Source organism: Budorcas taxicolor, chromosome 25 (genome assembly GCF_023091745.1).
Source record: "Budorcas taxicolor isolate Tak-1 chromosome 25, Takin1.1, whole genome shotgun sequence".
Lineage (NCBI taxonomy): Eukaryota > Metazoa > Chordata > Mammalia > Artiodactyla > Bovidae > Budorcas > Budorcas taxicolor.
Genome location: NC_068934.1, coordinates 19,128,965 through 19,152,301, shown reverse-complemented (window position 1 = coordinate 19,152,301; position 23,337 = coordinate 19,128,965). Strand labels below are relative to the sequence as shown.

Below are 23,337 nucleotides of genomic sequence, written 5' to 3'. Positions count from 1 at the left end.
TGAATAAATCAATGAGTAAAATAAAAGATAACTGCAAATGTTAAATAAAGTAATAGTTATAAAAACCATTAAAAAGCTGTAGAGTTTTATACACACAGCCATTCTGCTGACAATGATCTCCGTTTTGAACATCTCTGATTATAAGAAAGGAATAAATTCAGTAAGGATTACAGAACCAAAGCCTCTTCTGGAAGCCAAGGGTTTCCAATTTAGTACTGTATCACTGGACAGACTGTGGGGCTGAGAAGAGCTAAAACTGAAAGTTTCACTCAGGGACTGGATCACTCAGCTCTGTTATATGATAAGTAAAAAAATCACCTAGCCTGTCAGTTTTCTCTGCTACAAAATAAGACAAATAAACAACAAAGATAGTCTAGAGCTCTACAAACTCTTGCGCTAGCTTTAGACAAAGGAGGCAGACTGAACTGGCTTGAGCTGTGTGGCATGTCATATCATCTTCATCCCCATATTGGGACTACTGCTGGGCAGATGGGAGGCTACTGGAAAAAAAAAACAGTCTCAAGTAAAGGATAAGATTTAAATCATATTCTCTTGCCTATTAATCAATTCAGTCCTTTTTCTATAATATTATGCATTCTCTGTACATCAAAGTCTTAAAGTTTTTTAATGTCCATGAAGAATAAATGTAACAGATTAATTTCTCCTTCAACAATCTCTTAGGAGAAGACTGTGGGGACTTGGACCAAAAGAGAATTCAGGCCTGGGTTAAAAAGCCCTCCACTGCCATAAGCCTATTTCATCCCTGACAAAGAATGTGCATTTATAGACCATCCCCCAGCACATCGAAAAAACATCTGTCAACTTGGACTGACTGGGGGGAAAACACAAGTGTACAAAAGATTATGTGGACACTGACAAAGCAGAGTCCCTTTAGCTGGGCCTCACATAATGTTCTCAAGCCCAGATTCATGTTGTCTCAATTACTATGCAGCTATACACTGTGCCAAGGTACCATCAAAAAAGCTTCAGAGCATCCCATATTTAGAGAAGAAAAAATATGAATGGAGTTCTCCTCTGGGAACTCACAAAAACCACAGACTCTCAAATGTAGCACCTTCACTGAATGTTCAGCTTAAGAGTACCCACTCTTCTCCTCCAGCAAGAATTCCTAGGTATGTTTTCGTATACCAGACTACAACTGATGACAGGGACTGAGCCTAATTTATTTCTGATTACAGAATATAACAAGCCTCTGGAAACACTGGCAAAGGCATGATAAACAAACAATTTATAAACCTTCTAATCCCATTCCCAGAATACAGATTCATTCAAGCACATGCATTTTGTTGTTTACTTACCTCCACTAATGAAGAACTCACTATTTTATGAGATAGGCCATACCCTTAAGACAGCTTTCATTTTTCCTTATCCTGAGCCAAAATGTAGTATTCTTATAACCTTCAGAAGCTTATCCATGCTTTATTCTCCATATAATAAGTTCTTAAAAGAGATGGGAGGATGAATAACTTCAGAGGATTCTTCAGAGCCAGTCATGACCTACATCATGGAGAGACTATCATCTCCAAAACAGAGAAGGCCAAAGTCCACCTCCTTGCCTCTTTAAAGAAATGAACGCTTACCACTTTTAGATGTAGAACAAGAAATCTGGCACAATTTGGCAGCAATGAAAACAAGTTGGCAATGCATGATAAATAGTAAGAAAAATTACTCAGAGTCTAAGACTTGGTCCAATGTCACCTTCACCTCTGATGCGTCTGAAACCCAGGCAAGAAGCAATTTCTTTTGTTCAGATATGGTAGAAAAGAACATAATATGATGGAAAGGGCATGGACGTTGATGCTAGGAATATTCAAATCCAAAACCCTCATTTGCTACTTACTGGCTTACTGGTCTTGGACAAGTTATTAACTTCTATGAATCTCAGTTTCTTCATCTGTAAAATACAGACAATAAACCCTACCTCATAATGAGATACTGCTATTCACAAAAGTGCTTAGTACAAAGAAAAGCATAACACAATATTAGCTACAACTCTTATTATTACCTTAAAGAGCAGAATTCTTACAGGCTGGAAAGATAGGTTAAAAGAATCAAAATGGAATTTAATGAAGATAACCAAAAATCTATGTTACCAGTTTAAGGCAAGCTCTACAGGCTGGAAAGATAGGTTAAAAGAATCAAAATGGAATTTAATGAAGATAACCAAAAATCTATGTTACCAGTTTAAGGCAAGCTCTACAGGCTAGAAAGATAGGTTAAAAGAATCAAAATGGAATTTAATGAAGATAACCAAAAATCTATGTTACCAGTTTAAGGCAAGCTCTACAGGCTGGAAAGATAGGTTAAAAGAATCAAAATGGAATTTAATGAAGTTAACCAAAAATCTATGTTACCAGTTTAAGGCAAGCTCTTGTTATGAAAAAAAAAAAAAAACCAGGATCAGAGATTTGAACTGACTACATACTTACTAGGGGTCAACAATGAAAACAGAACACTTAAAATAAAAATTTTTTTTTAATGAACAACAACAACAAAAAGAATAAAATCAAGTTCCATAGAGTTTAGAACAAAGGAGGGGTTGCACTGTCTCCATACAGCTCAAATCTCAAGGCTCAAATCTCAAACAAAACTACTGAATGTCACATTTTAAGATAATGCAAACTACAAGTTATTCAGCAGGGTAAGCAGGATCAGGAAAAGATTTGAGATGCAGAATGATTTAAAGACCTTTGCATCTGACTCAGGCAGACAGGCTGAAGGCATTCCCAGGGGCAGGACCAGCTGGGAGAAGCCATAGGGTGGTAGGGTTCAGCCTAACCCAGAAGACTGTGCTCCAGTTAGAGTTGTCCAGCAACATGCAGGCTCAGAGGCACAGAGCTGAGCACCTTAAAAGATTCTTGAATGGAAACAGTTCTGAGTATTGGTGTTGCCTTCTCTAATAGCACTATCATCCATCAGTCCCAAAGGCCTTATTTCTCTGACAGGACTACCACTCCATACCTGTCCAAGTAGTTCACAATATTTGGGTTCTTGTTTTCCCTCATGACCAGGATCTCATTAATAATCAGCTCTTTCTTCGGCTGCTGCTGAAGGTTCATCTGCTTAATGGCCACCTGAAATCAAAGTACACCAGTGTATAACCAGAGTCACTCCAAATTTACTGAGCACCTACTAAGTACCAGACATAAACACTTAGGAGACAGAGATGAATAAAATATGGTCTGAGCCCTTGAGGAACTCACAGTTGATCACTGGAGACCAATGGTACTCAATGCAAAGTCTAGCAACATCTCCTGGGAATGTGCTGGAAATGAAAATTCTCAGGCCCCAACCAAACCTACTGAATCTGTAACTCTGTGGGGTTTTTTTTTGGGGGGGGGGGGGGTGCATAGTTTGCACAAATTTTCTATTCAATGGAAAAGTTCACTTGCTAAGTATAAAGATCATTTATTACTTGGCATTGGTATTGGTGTCACTGGAGGTGAGGATAAGACATGGTTATGAAGAATTTAAATGAGGAAGTAAAAGAATTTAAAAATTGATCTTTCCATTCATCTCTCTACCTTCTTAGATCTCTACTTAATCCAAGCTCAAGTACTGATAAATAGGGACTTCCTTTTCCTCTAAAACCCTGTATTTTAACAAGCCCTCAAAGTAATTTGGGGGTTCCCTGGTAACTCAGACAGTAAAGCGTCTGCCTGCAATGCAGGAGACCCAGGTTCGATTCCTGGGTCGGGAAGATCCCCTGGAGAAGGAAATGGCAACCCACTCCAGCACTCTTGCCTGGAAAATCCCATGGATAGAGGAGCCTCGTAGGCTACAGTCCATGGGGTAGCAAAGAGTTGGACACGACTAAACGACTTCACTTTCACGTTCCAAGTAATTCTAATGTGAACCAAAGTTTGAAGATCAAACTTGCTACAAAATACTTATATTAGAAAAAACACTTTTAAAACTCACAATATAAAAGAGGTGTGCTTTAACAAAGCCCACACAAAATGTTACAGAAACATAAAACTGGCAAGGACTCTTTCACACGATCAATGTAGAGGCTTCATAAAGGGGAGATGCCTTTTCAAACTGTGGAAAAGTAAATCAGAGTTGACCAGGTTAAGAGAGAATAGAAAAAGGGGATCCTTAATGTTTATGTATGAAAAAGATCTTGATAGGCTTTTTGTCTATAGAAATAAACAAATTTTCACATAATACCAACTTAAGGAATATGTTAGTTTCCAAGACACTTTTGCATCCATTTTTGCAGTGTGTCAGGTACTACATAGAATATTCTCAAATGTATTTCATTTAATTCTCTGAGACATGTTATAACTTAAATATTACTACTGACCATGTTTGACAGATGAGGAAATTGTAATTCAGAGAGGATATGTGACTTGCAAGCACAACAATTCAGTAGCAGAGTCAGGATTAGAATCTCAAAAGCAATTCCCATTTATTCTGCACACAGAGCCAGATTAATCTTCCCCACTGTACACATTTGATAACACTCTCCCAGATTCAAAATTAAAAAGGTTCCTGTTCCTAGAGATGTTCCTTGGCCCAACATTCAAAGTCCTTCTGATCTGATTTCTATCTTACTTCTCACTATATTCTTTCATATGCTACAATGAAAGATGTATGCTCATATCTGAGCCTCTCTCCATTTGGAACATCTTACACTGTTTTCACATGTTCAAAACCTTCTTATACTTTGTATCAGACCAAAAGAAATTTCCTTCTCCAAACCAGAGAGGTTTTTTGCCTTCTTTAAAGCCCTATAAGACCATATTTACACACGTCTTGTGGAACTCACCACATACTGAATTGTATGATGATTAGTTAAGGTGTGTATCTCGAGACATTTGAGAGCTCGTTTGAAAGCTCAGAATCCCTGGTGCCAAGCATAGGGCCTGATACAGTGTGTGTTCCGCAAATCTTTTTGGCAATGAAGAGGAAAAGACAGAATTCAGTGGGTTGATAAATACTTTGTTTTTAAACCACAAAGAGCATCAGCAATAGGCTACTTCATCCCACAGGACTAGACTTTAAATTATTTAAGTGTTTATTTCCTAGAAACATCATCGAAGAACATGAACATTTAACAGAACAACTACAACTAGTCGTTCTAGAATCATCCAGAAAAGTAGAGGATGAATAATTCAACTTTTATGGGAAAACTCCACACTCTATTATTTCTTCAAATCAAGTATGGACAGTCTTCTGCCAAGAGTCATTTATCAGTAAGAAAAGAAACTATTTTTTTTTAAACATTTTGACCACCTCCACTCCCTACTCTAAGTGAGAAAAAATTGCTGGAAAATCCCATGGACGGAGGAGCCTGGAAGGCTGCAGTCCATGGGGTCACTGAGGGTCGGACACAACTGAGCGACTTCACTTTCACTTTTCATTTTCATGCACTGGAGAAGGAAATGGCAACCCACTCCAGCGTTCTTGCCTGGAGAATCCCAGGGACGGGGGAGCCTGGTGGGCTGCCATCTACGGCATCACAGAGTCGGACACGACTGAAGTGACTTAGCAGCAGCAGCAGCAGCAGGGTCTCCTATCAGGGAAGGCGTCTGGTCTGGCTACAGTTTTCCGTAACACCTGATGATTAGCCTTTTCTAACATCTGAAGAGGAAAACATTGATCTAAAGGCCCATCACATTAAGACTGTAAGCCCTTATAACACATATTAAGATCTGGACCCTGTGCCACCCTGGAGGATGAGACAGAGCTTGTGAACTTCACAGAGGTCACTGCTGGCAGCAGCAAAGGAGAAGAGAAGCAGGCCATGGATGACAGAGGAGGGGACAGTCCTTTCCAACAGCTACTGACTAAACATGGGCTAGGCTAAACACCCTTCACCTGATCAGATCCCTCTTAACTCAAGCCAGCAGACAGCACTCCCAACAGAAAAAGAGCTGGACTTGAACTCTGAGGGCCTAAGCTCTGTGGCTGATTCTGTCACTTCCCAGCCTTGACCAATCACAAGCTCCCTGAGCCTCCATCTCTTTATCAATATTAAGGATAATAATCCCCACCCTGATTTCCCTCCTCATAGGATTCTTTTGGGGACTAAAAGAAATAGTGGCCAATGTGTTACTCATACATAAGAAATTTAAATAATACAGTAATACAACAGTGAAAATGCTAATCACTGTCATAACTGCATTTGATGAGTACTTGGCACAGAGCAGCAAGAATGACAACATAATCAGCAGGAATGACAGCAAAAACCAACCACTCTCCCACCACAGTGTTAGGTGCTCAACTGACAACGTCTCTGTAAAACAACCCTGTCAAGTGAAAATCATCCTCTGCATTTTCAGATAAGAAAATAAAGACTAAGACTTACAAGGAAGTTGCCCAAGGTCATAATCAATGCCTTCAGGCTTATACGACTTCAAAGCATCTTCCAGTCTATTTTCTCTATTATACACATTCCCTCTAAATATAGGCTTGAAAATTAATTGTCGGATGTGTAACTAGAAGACTTCCACCACTAACATGCTAATCTTCCTCTATGTGACAGGCAATAGCTCTCTTTTCCCATCGGATAACTCTCAATATGCAGTCACTCACAAAGACAGAGCATCCCGCCAGCTCCACTAAAGATTTATACTCCCTGGGGGAGAAAATAAGGCCTTCCTGGCTACACTGCACTAGCTGCCCTAATGGACTTGCTTCCATTCATAGTTTTGTAACCACAAAGCAAGCACATGACATCAAGTTTGTTTCCCGTGACCAGTTTCTCACACATGCAACTCCAGACCTTCAATGAACCAGCCAGCACCAGGCTGTCTCCCATGAAGGGCTGTGAGGCTCCAGAGGTCAAAATATGACAAAAGGCCATGGTGCCAAACCTTGCTGCAGCCTAGCAGTCAAGAAAACACAAGTTAAGATTTTTGAATCAAAAGATTCAGTCCTTGCTAACTGCTGGCAGTACAACCCCGCAAAAATTACTTTAACTCCAAGCCTCAAATTCCTCATCAGTAAAAAGGAAATAATACTGCCTACTGTGTAGGGTTCTTTTTAGTATTCGTATAACCTCCTCTTTTCTATCTCTGCCTCCAATATAGCATATTTTAAATCAGCAAAATGATACCATCCTTCCTTCCTTACCATTATTTCAACACAGGTTTCTGTCAGCACTGTAAGAGTTTTATATGTACACAACAGAAAGTATGGTTTCTTACACTTATATATATATAATATATATGCGTGTGTTTTTAATGTCTGAATCTTTCATAGTTCTTAGCGTAAGTGTAGTATAAAGTAAATGATCAGTAAACACTGTGTGAAATAAATATGTGCAGATAAAAGTTAATATATATGTAATTCTTAGTTTATGATGTATTTTTCACATGCATTGCTTCACTCAACAGTCTTGTGAGGTGTACGTTATCATGCATATTTTATAAAGAAATAAAATTCAAGCTCCAGAGGTCAAACTACTTTTCCAAGCTTTTGCAAGTAAGTAAAGGTAAACATCTGGGCTTCCCTTGTGGCTCAGCTGGTAAAGAAGCCGCCTGCACTGCAGGAGACCTGGGTTCTTTCCCTGGGTTGGGAAGATCCCCTGGAGACGGGAAAGGCTACCCACTCCAGTATCCTGGCCTGGAGAATTCCATGGACTGTATAGTCCATGGAGTAGCAAAGTGTCAGACAGGACTGAGAGACTGTCACTATCCACTAAAGGTAAACATCTAGTTATCTGGCTCTCACATCAAAGAACAATTAATAAATCTTCAACATAACTTTTTTTGAAGTTGACTTACCCTCAGTGGAGCCTCAATATTTGCCTCAGACACTTGTAAAAGCCTGACAAGAGCATAGTGAGTTATGTGACTTCTCCAGTACATCATGGGGTTTCAACCAAGAAACATACACAAGCAGGTCCTAGTAGCCTTCCTCAGAGGAGGCCAACTTTATTTTCTTTGGAACAAGAGGTGCCTCTCAAGTTCTGAGCCCCATTAGTCTTTGAACTAAGACCTTTCCCAGGTAACTCCCATCCACAACCCACCTGCCAACATTCCTGCTCTGCAACCAAAGAGTAAAATGCAAAGAAAACTTTAAGCATTCTAGATTCCCTTCCTGGCTTCCTTCTGCTGAAGATAAGATCTTGGGTCATCAGGCCTTAGCAATAAGATTAGAGATTTCCCAGCTTATGAAACATGAGACAAAGAGGTGCCTCCAAATGAGAACTTCAATGTCTACCGGAATCCTAGGCACAGAGTAATGGAAGACCCACTAGATTAGAAACAAGAGACAAGGTTTTAAATCTCTTCTGTATCAGATTTCTCTCCTAAACACCAAATTTGTAAAAATAACTGTCCACCAGGCAGTTTCACAAGGTCTCTTAGGCAGTATCTAACTTCTTCAAATCTATATTTCCTCTGATCACTCACTTGGGCTTCCCAGGTGGTGCTAGTGGTAAAGAATCCACCTGCCAACACAGGAAACACAAGAGATGCAGGTTTGGTCCTCAGGTGGGGAAGACACCATGGAGAAAGGAATGCCACCCACTCCAGTATTCTTGCCTGAAAAATTCTATGGACAGAATAACCTGGTGGGCTATATTCCATAGGGCCACAAAGAGCAGACACAACTAAGAATACACACACACACATACACACATCACTCACTTGTGAGTCATCCTCACCTTCACCAAATTCTGTCAAATCTACTTAAAGTGAAACTTTAGTCACTCAGTCCTGTCCGACTCTTTGAGACATGGATTGTAGACTACCAGGCTCCTCCATCCATGGGATTTTCCAGGCAAGAGTACTGGAGTGGGCTGCCATTTCCTTCCCCAGAGTATCTTCCCAACCCAGGGATCGAACCCAGGTCTCTCACATTGTAGGCAGACATTTCACCGTCTGAGCCACCAGGGAAGTCCCTCAAATCTACTTAAGTGAAGTCGCTCAGTTGTGTCCGACTCCTTACGACCCCATGGACTGTAGCCTATCAGGCTCCTCCGTCCATGGGATTTTCCAGGCAAGAGTGCTGGAGTGGATTGCCATTTCCTTCTCCAGGGGATCTTCCCGACCCAGGAATCAAACCCGGGTCTCCCGCATTGCAGGCAGACGCTTTACCATCTGAGCCACCAGGGAAGCCCTCAAATCTACTTAAGTACCTCTCAAATACATCACTTTTCCCCATTTATAATGTGCTGCCACCTTAGTCCAGACATCATCTCTCACATGGAATTACCCAATAACCTGCTGAGTCACCTGCTCCACTCTTATCTCTTCCAATCTTTTCACATTGCAGCCACAGTAACTTTCCAAAACCTGTAAGTTTCACCATGTTGAAAGAATTCTAGTCTACAATGCTAAGAAACTAGAAGAGTCCTTGTTGAGCTAAGAAGGGCTAAAACTTAACAAAAAAGAGTAAGAAACAGTAAAACTGAAGGAGTAGTAGTTGGTGGTGGATACTTACCTCCTGTCCTGTGGCTACATCCATTGCAGTGTACACAGTGCCCGAAGCACTGAACAGGTGTGGGAAAGAAAAAAAAAACCAGGTGTTAGATGAGGTGACATTTGTCAAATGAAGCTCTCCACACACAATCTAGCAATGCAAGTGTTAATAAAAATAGTAGCAAAAAATGATCCTCCCCATTGTCTCTTCCACTCTCATGAAAGGCAGTATGTAGCAGCAAAGAGAATATAGGCTCAAGTGGCCATCAGGAAGTGAGGAAATAAAGTAGGGACAGAGGAAGAAAGCAGAGAAATACTGGAATAATGCTACGAAAGTGAACATGTCCATTCTAAAGGACTAAAAATCTCACTTTATGCTTATAACCATGAACTCTGTATATCTGTGAGTGGTATGCAACAATATTTGTAACCTTACATGACAATGTATCAGATTTACACGATACGATTGGAAGAAAATTAAAATCCTATGCAGTGCAAAAATGTATTCTTGGCAAGTCCTGTGATTATGCTTCCCAGAGAAGTCATGTCAATTCAGGGAGAAAAGTCACTTTTAAGTTTGCCTGGAAGCCAGAAATTATGGTCATCATCTTCCAAACTACAACTCTTTGGTTAGGATTTTATTGTAGCTACATGTCAGGAAGTTGAGATCAAAGATATGGACAATCAAATAAGGACTGGATTCTCTACATTAGCAGTTACTTCCTCATTACTAATCATCCTACCTCTAGCCATCTTCTGTCATAAAATTGATGTCTATATTCCTGTCCCCATTCCCCCTTATCCCACCAGGTGTGCCATTCTTCAAGGGCAAAATGCCCAGGCCTCACAGGACTGGACATTTTCAGACTTCTTCTCCATAAGTATAGAGGAAAGCTACTCAGGCCCACTGGGTAGTACTTAATTGTTTCTACCTCCAATAGACATATAATAAGACACATGAATTCCAAGTAAAACAAACAAAATTCTTCACTCTTAAAGGGAAGAAAAAAAAACATGAAAAAATTATAATAGTGCCAATTTATCATATATATGTAGTATGTATAGTTTTTTTAAGATTTTTTTTTTATTGAAGGTTAATTGCTTTACAGAATTTTGTTGTTTTCTGTCAAACCTCAACATGAATCAGCCATAGGTATACATTTATTCCCTCCCTTTTGAATCTCCCTCCTCCCTCCCCATCCCACCCCTCTAGCTTGATACAGAGCCCCAGTTTGAGTTTCCTGAGCCATATAGCAAATTCCCACTGGCTATCTATTTTACATATGGTAACGTTAAGTTTCCATGTTACTTTTTCCATACATCTCACCCTCTCCTGCCCTCTCCCCATGTCCATAAGTCTATTCCCTATGTCTGTTTCTCCACTGCTGCCCTTTAAATAAGTGATTCAGTACCATTCTCCTATATGTGTTAGAATATGATATTTGTCTTTCTCTTTCTGACTCACTTCACTCTGTATAATAGTTTCTAGGTTCATCCACCTCATCAGAACTGATTCAAATGTGTTCCTTTTTATGGCTGAGTAATATTCCATTGTGTATATGTACCACAGCTTCTTTATCCGTACATCTATCGATGGACATCTAGGTTGCTATCATGTTCTAGCTATTGTAAATAGTGCTGTAATGAACAATGGGATACATGTGTCTTTTTCAACTTTACTTTCCTCAGGGTACATGCCTAAGAGTGGGATTGCTGGATCATATGGTGGTTTTATTCCTAGTTTTTTAAGAAATATCCATACCATCTTCCATAGTAGCTGTATCAATTTACAATCCCACGAACAGAGTGAGAGCATTACCTTTTCTCCATGCTCTCTCCAGCATTTGTTGTTTGTAGACTTTTTGATGATGGCCATTCTGACCAGTATGAGGTGATATCTCATTGTGGTTTTGATTTCCATTTCTCTAATAATGAGCAATGTTGAACACCTTTTTATGTGTTGTTAGCCATCTGTGTGTCTTCTTTGGAGAAATGTCTGTTTAGGTCTTTTTCCCACTTTTTGATTGGGTTGTTTGCTTTTCTGGCATTGAGTTGTATGAGCTGCTTGTATATTTTGGAAATTAATCCTTTGTCACTTGTTTCATTTGCTATTATTTTCTCCCATTCTGAAGACTGTCTTTTCACCTTGCTTATAGTTTCCTTTTCTATGCAGAAGCTTTTAAATTTAATCAAGTCCCACTTGTTAACTTTTGTTTTTATTTCCATTACTCTAGGAGGTAGGTCATAGAGGATCTTGCTTAGATTTATGTACTAAGTGTTCTGCCCATGTTTTCCTCTAAGAGTTTTATAGTTTCTGGTCTTACATTTAGGTCTTTAATCCATTTTGAGTTTATCTTTTTATACAGTGTTAGTAAGTGCTCTAATTTCATTCTTTTAAATGTAGCTGTCCAGTTTTCCCAGCACCATTTACTGAAGAGGCTGTCTTTGCCCCATTGCATATTCTTACCTTCTTTGTCAAAAATAAGGTACCCACTGGTGCATGGGTTTATTTCTAGGCTTTCTACCTTGTTCCATTGGTCTATATTTCTGTTTTTGTGCCAGTACCATACTGTCTTGATGAATGTAGCTTTGTAGTATAATCTGAAGTCAGGAAGGTCGATTCCTCCAGCTCCAGTTTTCTTTCTCCAGACTGCTTTGGCTATTTAGGGTCTTTCATGTTTCCATATGAATTGTGAAATTTTTTGTTCTAGTTCTGTGAAAAATGCCATTGGTAATTTGATAGGGATTGCACTGAATTTGTAGATTGTGTTTGGTAGCATAGTCATTTTCACAATATTGACTCTTCCTACCCAGGAATGGAATATCTCTCCATCTGTTTATGTCATCTTTGATTTCTTTCATTAGTGTCTTATAATTTTCTGTGTACAGTTCTATCCTGGAGAATGTTCCATGTGTACTTGAGAAGAAGGTGTATTCTTCTGCATTTGGATAGACTGTCCTAAAAACATCAATGAGATTCATCTCATCTAATGTATCACTTAAGATTTGTGTTTCCTTATTAATTTTCTGTTTTGATGATATGTCCATTGGTGTGAGTGGGACGTTAAAGTCTCCTACTATTATTGTGTTACTCTCAATTTTTCCTTTTATGTCTTTTAGTGTTTGTCTTATGTATTGAGGTGCTGCTATGTTGGGTGCATAGATATTTACAATTGTTGTGTTGGACTGATCCCTTGATCATTATGTAGTGTCCTTCCCTATCTCTTGTAATATTCTTTATTTTAAGGTCTATTTTGTCTGATATGAGGATTGCTACTCTAGCTTTCTTTTGTTTCCCATTTGCATGGAATATATTTTCTCATCCTTTCACTCTCAGTATATATGTGTCTTTAGTTCTGATGTGGGTTTCTTGTAGATAGCACAAATATGGGTCTTGTTTTTGTATCCATTCAGCCAGTCTGTGTCTTTTGGTTGGAGCATTTAATACATTTACATTTAAAGTAATTATTGATATATATGTTCCTATTGCCATTTTCTTAATAGTTTGGGGTTAATTTTATAGCTCTTTTTTCTTCACTTGTATTTCTTGACTATATAAGTCCCTTTAACATTTGTTGTAAAGCTGGTTTGGTGTACTGAATTCTCTTAACTTCTGCTTGTCTGAAAAGCTTTTTATTTCTCCATCAATTTTGAATGAGATCCTTGCCGGGTATAGCAATCTTGGTTGTAGATTTTTCCATTTCAATACTTTAAATATATCCTGCCATTCCCTTCTGGAGAAGGAAATGGAAACCCACTCCAACACTCTTGCCTGGAGAATCCCATGGACGGAAGAGCCTGGTAGGCTACAGTCCATGTGGTAGCTAAGAGTCCAACACAACTGAGCGACTTCACTTTTACTTTTCACTTTCATGCACTGGAGAAGGAAATGGCAACCCATTCCAGTATTCTTGCCTGGAGAATCCCAGGGACAGAGGAGCCTGGTGGACTGCCGTCTATGGGATCACACAGAGTTGGACACAACTGAAGCGACTTAGCAGCAGCAGCAGCAGCATTCCCTTCTGGTCTGCAGAGTTTCTGCTGAAAGATCAGCTGTTAAGCATATGGGGTTTCCCTTGTATGTTACTTGTTGCTTCTCCCTTGCTGCTTTTAATATTCTTTCTTTGTGTTTAGTCTTTGTTAGTTTGTATGTGTCTTGGGGTGTTTCTCCTTGGGTTTATCCTGTATGGGACTCTGTTCTTCTTGGACTGATTGACTATGATTGACTACGACTTCCTCTTCCATGTTGGGGAAATTTTCAACTATAATCGGTTCAAAAATTTTCTCATACCCTTTCTTTTTCTCTTCTTCTTTTGGGACCCCTGTAATTTGAATGTTGGTGCATTTGATATGGTCCCAGACGTTCCTGAGACTATCGTCAGTTCTTTCCATTCTTTTTACTTTATTCTGCTCTTCAGAAGTTATTTCCACCATTTTATCTTCCAGTTTACTGATTCGTTCTGCTTCAGATATTCTGCTAGTGATTCATTCTAGAGTATTTTTAATTTCAGTAATTGTTATGTTTGTCTCTGTATGTTTATTCTTTGATTCTTCTAGATCTTTGTCAATTGATTCTTGCATTTTTCCCATTTTGTTTTCAAGGTTTCTGATCATCTTTACTATCATTATTTGAATTCTTTTTCAGGTAGTTTGCCTATTTCCTCTTCATTTACTTGGACTTCTGTGTTTCTAGTTTGTTCCTTCATTTGTGTAGTATTTATCTGCCTTTTCATTATTTTTTTTTTAACATTGTGTTTGAGGTCTCCTTTTCCCAGGCTTCAAGGCTGAATTCTTTCTTCCTTTTGGTTTCTGCCCTCCTAAGGTTAGCCCAGTGGTTTGTGTAAGCTTTGTATAGGTGAGATTTGCGCTGAGTTTTTTGTTTGTTTTTCCTCTGATCAGCAAGGCTGAGTGAGGTGGTAAATCCTGTCTACTAATGACTGGGTTTGTATTTTTGTTTTGTTTGTGTTTAGATGAGGCGTCCTGTACAGGGTGCCACTGGTGGTTGGGTGATGCCAGGTCTTGTATTCAAGTGGTTTCTTTTGTGTGAGTTCTCACTATTTGATGCTCCCTACGGTTAGTTCTCTGGTAGTCTAGGGTCTTAGAGTCAGTGCTCCCACTCCAAAGGCTCAGGGCTTGATCTCTGGTCAGGAACAAAGATTCTACAAGTAGTCTGTTATGGCATTAAGTAAGATGAAAACAAATATCCAAAAATGAGAAATCAAAGATGAACCCCAGACAAATGGCAGTTACAAAATCAGGCAAATAATAATTAAAATAAATGGAATATACACATATACATATATACTCAGGAGCAAAGTCAAAACAGTCCAACAAAAATAAAGTCCAGTAGATTGACCCAGAAAACAAAGGAAATCAAAAATTATATTTACCAGTTAAGAACAAAATTAACTAAAGTGCAAACTGGAAAACAAAACTAAAGCAAAGTGCCAAGTGGGGAATAAAGCAATGAAAACAAAAATAACAAATATGTTGCAAGGAAAGGAAAGAAAAAAAGAAATAATAGATATGCAGAGTTAAATAGAGATAGATGAAGATTTATATACATTAAAGATTAACTGCAAGGGGAAAAGAACAGTAGGAAAGGCAAACAAAGGAATAAAAATAGAAAAAATATAATAGATTTTTTAAAAAATTATAAAAAAGAGAAAAGAAGAAAAAAAATCAGAAGAAGAAGAGAAAAAAAAGGAAACTTCCACAGAACTGCAAAAGTCCAATGTAGAAGCAGAGGTTTATAACAGTAATAAAAAATGTGACAGTCAGAATGACCATCATCAAAAAGTCTACAAAAAATAAATGCTAGAGAGGGTATGGAGAAAAGGGAACACTCTTGCATTGCTGGTGGGAATGTAAACTGATATAGCCACTATGGAAGATGGTATGGAGACTCCTTAAAAAGCCAGGAATAAAACCACCATATGACCCAGCAATCCCACTCCTAGGCATATACCCTGAGGAAATCAAAACTGAAAAAGACACATGTACCCCACTGTTCACTGCAGCTCTATTTACAATAGCTAGAACATGGAAGCAACTTAGATGTCCATCGACAGGTGAATGGACAAAGAAGTTGTGGTATATATATATATATATATATATATATACACACAATGGAATATTACTCAGCCATAAAAAGGGACACATTTGAATCTGTTCTGAGGTGGATGAAACTACAGCCCAGTACATAGTGAAGTAAGTCAGAAAGATAAATATAAATATCGAATGCTGCTGCTGCTGCTAAGTTGCTTCAGTCGTGTCCAACTCTGTGCGACCCCATAGACGGCAGCATACTGACATATATATATGGAATCTGAAGAGACAACACTGATGAATGATTTTCAGGGTGGCAATGGAGAAACAGATGGAGAACAGACCTATGGACAAGGTGGGAGGAGAGGAGGGAGAAGGGGAGATGTATGGAGAAAGTAACATAGAAATTTACAATACCATGTGTAAAACAGATAGCCAATGGGAATTTGCTATATGACTCAGAGAACTCAAACAGGAGTTCTGTATCAGGCTGAAGGGTGGGGTGGGGAGGGACATGGGAGGACATCTGGGAAGGAAGGGACATGGATATACCTATGGCTGATTCTTGGTGATGTATGACAGAAAACCACAAAATTCTGTAAAGCAATTATCCCTCAATTTAAAAAAAGAAACATAAAAAAAAGTAAATATAGGTATAACTGATTCACTGTGCTGTACAGCAGAACACTGTAATTACAACATTGTAAACCACCTATATTCCAATAAAAATTTAAGAATTTTTTAAAAAGTGACAGAATATACATATACATATACACCCATAAGCAAAATCAAAACAGTCCAACAAAAATAAAGTACAATAAATTAACCCGGCAAACAAAGGAAACCCAAAATTATATTTACCAGAACAAAACTAACTAAAGCACAAACTGGAAAACAAAACCAAAGCAAGGTGCCAATTGGGGAATAAAGCAATGAAAATAAAATTAACAAATATATTGAGAGGAAAGGAAAGAAAGGAAAGAATTGATATGTAAAGTTAAATAGAGGTAATTAAGAAGATTTATATACATTAAAGATTAACTGCAAGGGGAAAAGAACAGTAGGAAAAGCAAACAAAGGAATAAATGTAGAAAAAATAATATTTTTAAAAAATTAAAATTAAAGAAAGAGAAAAGAAAAAAGAAAAAAAGGGAAAACTCCACAGAACTGCAAAAGCCCAATGTAGAGACAGAGGTTTATAACAACAATAAAAAATGTCACTGAGGAAAAAAAAAAGAAGCTCAAAAGCTTAATTAGATTTCATAGTGCCAATAAAATCAACAACAACAGAGGGGGGAAAAAAAGAAAAAAAAATCCAAAAGAATCTACAGAACAAGTCAAAAGATAATAATAATAAATGTTTTTCTTGAATCATTGCTGTCAGAGTCCTTTCTCTCACTGGGAGTCACAGTCCACCTCACCTCCCTAGGATTCCCTCCAACACGGTACTGGTCTCTGCACCTGCTGTGGGGGCAGCTCAGATTCTAATCTGGTCCTACTCTTGTGTGTTCTTGCCTCCAATGTCCACAGCTATCAGAACTAGTGCATTTTCTTTTGTGGGAGCTCTCAATGTCCTTTTATACATTCCATAGACACAGAGTCTGCCTAGTTGACCATGTGGATTTAATCTGCAGCTTGAACAGCTGGTGGGAAGGTTTGGGGTCTTCTTCCTTAGCCAAATTGCCCCTGGGTTTCAATTGTGGTTTTATTTCCACGTCTACATGTGGGTCGTCCACTGGGGTTTGCTCCTGAGGCTGCTCTGGAGGACTTGGGTTTGCCCCTGTGAGGGCCAGGTGTGGAGGTGGTGCAGCTGCTTGGATCACAGGGGTTCTGGCAGCACCAAGTACTTAGGGGAGTTGGAGGCTAGGGCAGCAGGAAATATAGTGCTCTCGAAGGGTATGACAACCAGTATTGGCCAATATGCTCCAATATTCTTGCCTGTAAGAACCCCCCTCCCTAACAGAGAAGCCTGGCAGGCCACAGATTACAGAGTCACAAAGAGTCAAACACTACCGAAGCGATCCTGCCAGCATAGATGCAAGACATTTTTTGCCTGTGGCAGCTCTGCCCCATTGAGAGTTGAGCATGAAGGTGACATAGTCGCTTGGCTTACGGGGACCCTGGCGGTGCCAAGTGTGTGGGGACACGGACTGCCTTTGCAGCAGGAGTTATGGCCCTATCAGAGTCTTTTTTCGAGCCTCTTATAGCTGGCTATCAGAAGACCTCTTTGGCCAGTTTTTCTCCGTAACTCCACCCGTTCAGGCACTTAGAAGGCTCCCTTGCCTGGGATCCTACCCTGTTGTTCAGTGCATCAGGCACATAGAGGGGCCCCCTTGGCTGGGGTCCTATTCTGTAGACCAGCACATCAGGCACTTAAAAGGGCACCCTGGATGGGGTCCTACTCTGTAGTTCAGTGTGTCAGGCATTTGATGGGCCAGCCTTTCTACTGTTCAGCAGCTGATGTTGGCATGTGTAGAGAGAGAAGCTATGGTGATGGCTCCACCCCTCTATGCGTGACTCAGCAGTATCATCTTGCTTCCATGGCTCCCTGGCTTTCCTCCACCAACATTTCCCACCACAATCTCTTCCCTCACATCCCCTCCATTTGTCTCTCTGCAGTCAACAGCAGCCCTCGCCCTGGGATTGCTCCACAATCTCTAAACTCCAACTCCCAGCCACTACGCCTTCCAGGGGACCTGCATTCCTGTCCGGGGTATGTATGGCTGTAGCAAGGACTGTCTGATTCTCATTTCATTTAGGCTGCCACAGATCAGCTGTTTCACTCTCAGCCTTAAATGTTTCTCCTCTGGCTCAGATAACTGCCCCGATGTGGGGATTGGACCCTTGCTTCAGTTCCCCCACTGGCTGAGGGTCCAGTCCTACTAATACTCCTGTTTCTCCCCCTAGTTGCTTCATCCTTCCGAGTTTTGCATGGTTCTATATATTCCTTCCACTGGTCAGGCACTCCTGTCCACTCTCAGCTGGAATTCTGCATGCACATCTGTGTCTGAAGGTGTATTCCTGACATATCCACGGAGAGCGATGTACTCTACATTCACCTACTCTGCCATCTTGTTTCTTCTAAGATTTTTTTAGGTGGACCATCTTTAAAGTCTTTATTGAATTTGTTACAATATTTTTTCTGTTTTGTTTTGTTTTTTGGCCCTGAGGAATGTGAGATCTTAGCTCCCCGACTGCAACCAGGGGTGCAATATCAAACCTGCACCCCTCCATTGGAAGGCAAAGTGTTAACAACTGGACCACCAGGGAAGTACTCCATGTATAGTTTTAAAATAATGGAATGTGGAAACATCAGCATAGATGCTTAATAAGTATTGCAATCCTCTCTTATCACTAACATATCTGTCAAATAAGCAAGGACAAAATTTTTGCAGATAGTGCCTATTTATGGACCACATACATCTGCATATGCATATATATATATAATATATAATCAACAGTTTGGGAGGTGAAAGACCCTGAATCCACAATCCCTCTCCCTTAAATGAAGAAACTGATGTCCAGAGATAGGACCTGACTTATCCACACTTGTCTGTGTACCTTTCTTCTACATTCTTAGTATCTCAATGTAATTAGCTAAAGAAAATACCATCCCAGATTACTCAGAGGCAAGGAAAATAATGTCTTCTCATTGTGTTAACTATCTTACACTAGGTCAGACTCAGAAAAGCATCTCTAATAGCAGAAGCACTGGACCAGGGAAAAAGGAGATCCACTCAAGTCCAGGGCTACTTTGAGGATTAAATTGAACAACAGATGCAAATAACAGTTGCAAGCTATAGAATACTGTACAGATACAACATCAGTATACTATGCATTACTTTATCTTATTTCAGAAGTTCTTAGATATATAAGAAAGAAACCTGAGGAATTCGCTCGCATTCCAGTGGTTAAGAATCCACCCTCTGATGCAGGGGATTCAGGTTCGAGCCCTGGCTGGGGAATTGAGATCCCATATGTCTCAGGGTAACTAAGCCCACATGCCTCAACTACAGAGTCCATGTACTGAAAACTACGAAGCCCATGCACCACAACTATAGAGCTCACACACTCTGGAGACTGCACAACACAACACGAGAGAAGCCACCATTCCGCACCTAAAAATCCCACATGCTGCAAGGAAGATCCCATGTGCCACAACTACGGTGCCACAATTTTTGATGCCCTGATGCATCAAAAATTTAAAAAGAAAGAAAAAACAGAAAACTTCAATGACTTCATTAACAACAATGCTTTCATTCATGTAACACTGAGAGCTTTCTACAAGCCAGATAGTTTTTTCAGTTTCTTTTTAATTTTAGCTAATTGGGTATCTCTACAGAAATCTCATTCATTTTCTTTTTTATATAAAGGCATAACTTACCTAAACTAATCTGCACAAATCTTAAGTATAGAACTTGATGATTTTTCAGTATGTACACACCTACATGTTCACCATCAACCCCTCAAGGTTCCCTCATGCTACTTCCTAATCCTCCCAAACACAACCATTATTCTGACTTACATTAGCATGTATTATTTCTGCCTGTTCTTTAATTCCATATAAAAAAAATCACACAGTATTTGCTCTTTTGTATCTGGCTTCTCTTGCTCAAAAACACTTTTAAGACTTATCACAGTATAATTTTTTTTTGTCTGTCTATCTCCTTCTGTAGATATGAGGGTCTCTCTGAAAGCAGATACAGTCTGATTCATAGCTGTACTCATGGCACCTAGTATCTAACAGAGATTCAGCTAAGATTTGCTGAATCAGTACACTGAGGTCAGAATACAAGATCCATAAAAGGAACCAGAGTAAGAGATATGATTTCTGTCATCCACTAGAAAAACAGGTCCCATATACTAGCAGAAGAGTCTGAAAGTTCTGTCTTTCATTTCATATTAGTGCTGGTAAGTCTCAGCACCAGCTAAACAAGGTTAATATGGAAAAGCAGAGCTATAATTTGGGAAGAAGGTTTTTGTGCTAAGAAAATAAATGGTTTTCGCACTCTCAATGCAGGGATATTTTTAGCAACAATGTCAGCTAATGGCACATCTCACATATTAAAACATAATCTGGAAGCCTGAGATCAGCCTAATAAAACACCTTCAGATGGGCAAGGGGTGAGGTGGAGAATGAAGGAAAAGGTTTATAAGAGGCAAAACAAAAGCAAAAGCATATATATCAGCACATTTTAAGCCATTTTTCTAGGAAATATAAGGCACCTACTAACCCTTGTCCAATCTTCTCAAACCGTGTGTATTTCTTCTTAGGATCGCCCACACTCACTATGCTCCCTTTGAAAGAAACAGAGAACATAAATCAGTTTTTCCCAGATCAACAATACAAAACAAGCTCCATGTTCCCCCAACTCTGAGCCAGCAAAGTTTAAAGAACTATCTCCAATACCCTAAAACCACACTAAGGTGCTTAGCTTTCCCTCTTAAGTTTCAACCAAAAGTTTCACCTCCTTACCACTTTTATTAATAGTACCCTAATCTACTTCTAATCTCCTAAAAGTTATTTCATTCATTTTAAAATTCATCAATTCAATAAACATTTACTAATTTTAATATGCTCATTTATTATGCACTAAGCCCTAGGTTGAGTGCAACAAATGAAGACCCAGTCAATGGACCCAACAGATGAGACCCAGTTAAGACAGTCTCTGCTCTCAAGAAGCTGTAATCTCATACAGGAAACAGATACCATGTATAAAGTTCCATGAACATATAATAATTGCTGTGATACAGAAAAAAGCAAAAATACAGACCAGAAAGGCCTCAGAAGGGAAATGAACCTGTACTAATTTTTACCAGGTTAGAAGGATTTTGCCAGGGAGAGAAAGTCAAGAAGGGGTTACAAAAAAAAGCATTTCAAGTGCAAAAACACAGAGGTATGAGAAAGTTCACAGTTTAAAAAAAAGTCTTCTGAAGATGGTAAAACTGAGCCCCACCAAAGGGAAGATACTTCCCCTCAAGGTCACACAGCAAACTGGTGTCAGAGTTAAGATTAGGAATTCAGGTTTGGTCTCCCAGTCCAAAGAGCTTTCCAATAATATCAATTACTAGGATTTGATACTTTTCAAATACATTATCCCATTTGATCTACAAATGAGACAGGGATTAACATTCCTATTTAAAAGATGAGAAAAAGGATGGCCAGGAAACAGTAGAAAATTGCCCAAGACCCAAGTTAATGATCTCACCTGTGCTAGGGCTTCAACCCAAGGATCCTGAACTCTCAGGCCAATCTGTTTTTGCATAATCCTATGTTCTAAGTATTACTGTTTCTGAAAAAAAATCTGATTCAGAGAAAAAGAATATATACAAGAGCAAACAGATGCCAAGGTAAGTGGCTTTTCTTATTTCATCATTTCATAAGGGCTCTGGGTAAGGGCGAGGCTTCCCTGGTGGCTCAGACAGTAAAGAAATCTACCTGCAATGCAGAAGACTCGGGTCGCATCCTGGGGACAGGAAGATCCCATGGAGAAGGGAATGGCTATTCACTCCATACTCTTCCCTGGAGAATTTCATGGACAGAAGAGCCTGCTGGGCTACAATCCGTGGGATTGCAAAAAGTTGGACATGACTGAGCAGCTAACACTGGGCAAGGGCAACTTTGGAGAGAATGAAATTTTTTTTAAAAGTCAAATAAGAATTATCAGGATGAAATCAAAAGCCACTAAGCTGAGGAACCAGAAACCTCAGCTTTAGAAAGCAATGCCAGGGGGCAGACTTCACCAGATCAGTCACATCAAATCCTCTTTAGAAGTAGATAAGTTCAAAGAATAAATCAAAAGCCTTGTCAGATGTTTTTTTCCAAGCCTACAGGCCAACCCATTCCTTTCTTCTCATATGAATTCTCCTGCAGATTACTGAAAAAGAGAAACAACCTGCCCTAATATTTCTCATCACTAAAGAAAGCAAAATGGGAGTTCCCACCTGACTGCAAGAAATAGCATGCTCTGATTACACGAGCACAAGCTGCATGCTAATCCCAGATCTGTCACTTTTTGGCTTTTTGCAGAGTATTTAGCATTCCTAGCCTCAAATAACTTAACTGCAAAAAATAAGGATTATAATGTCTGTCTTCACAGGGCTAAAATGAGGAATAAATGTTCATTTGGTACATATTGCAGGCTCACAAAATGTTAATTTCCCTTCCTTCTTTTTCTACAACCAAATGGCAGATCCGTCTTCTGCCAACAGAAACATCAATAATCACAGCACTCTTCCTCACCAGGTTTACACAAGGCCTCAGTCTTTCTCAACACAACCTTTCAGATTATATTGTAAGTAAAAGCTATTTTATATCTCCATAAGCCATGCCTGTGGTAAGTGATTCCCAGCCTTTGAAGTGGGCTATTCACATACTCTCATCATATTCCCATCCTAACATAGCATCTAATCAGGGCTGGTGAGACAGAGGAGGTGGGTATAGGGACGGGTGAGAAGAGGCACAGTCTGGCAAGATGTAAAGCACAGCCGTCACTGACATATACCTAGCATAGAACCTAGATCTTTATAGCAACAGAATTCTCTTTGTGCTCAACCAGTCACATACCAGAGGGAAATTTAAAAACCTACAAAGTGCTTACGTAATTTCTCCAAGATCTCCTCATCAGACATCTTAGGCTTCTTCTTCTGCTTCTCAGTATTCCGGGTCAGAGCATCAGGTGGAGTGGTATTATTCTCAGTAGGTGAAATGGGAGATGTAGCCACATCCCGAGTTGGAGTAATAGGAAGTGGTTCAATCACAGACCGTGTGTATACCTGCATTATTGGTGCAAACATTTGGTGAGGCCAGCCTCTCTTAGATTTATGTGTTAGAACATCCAAAGAACAAATCTCAGTAAACTCATCTCTTCTCCTACTCCTTTGGGGTGCCATT

The 23,337-nt window shown here is 39.5% G+C and overlaps 1 protein-coding gene across 1 annotated transcript in view; it reads right to left on the bottom strand.

The window, feature by feature from the left end:
* PAK1 (p21 (RAC1) activated kinase 1) overlaps positions 1-23,337 on the bottom strand; it is a 96,008-nt gene that overhangs the window by 17,999 nt on the left and 54,672 nt on the right. The window contains exons 7-10 of the mRNA XM_052661600.1: positions 23,045-23,219; positions 20,678-20,741; positions 9,418-9,466; positions 2,983-3,095 (exon numbers count right to left, since the gene is read on the bottom strand). Coding sequence (XP_052517560.1) covers positions 2,983-3,095; positions 9,418-9,466; positions 20,678-20,741; positions 23,045-23,219 — 401 coding nt within the window. The remainder of the gene's footprint in view (positions 1-2,982; positions 3,096-9,417; positions 9,467-20,677; positions 20,742-23,044; positions 23,220-23,337) is intronic.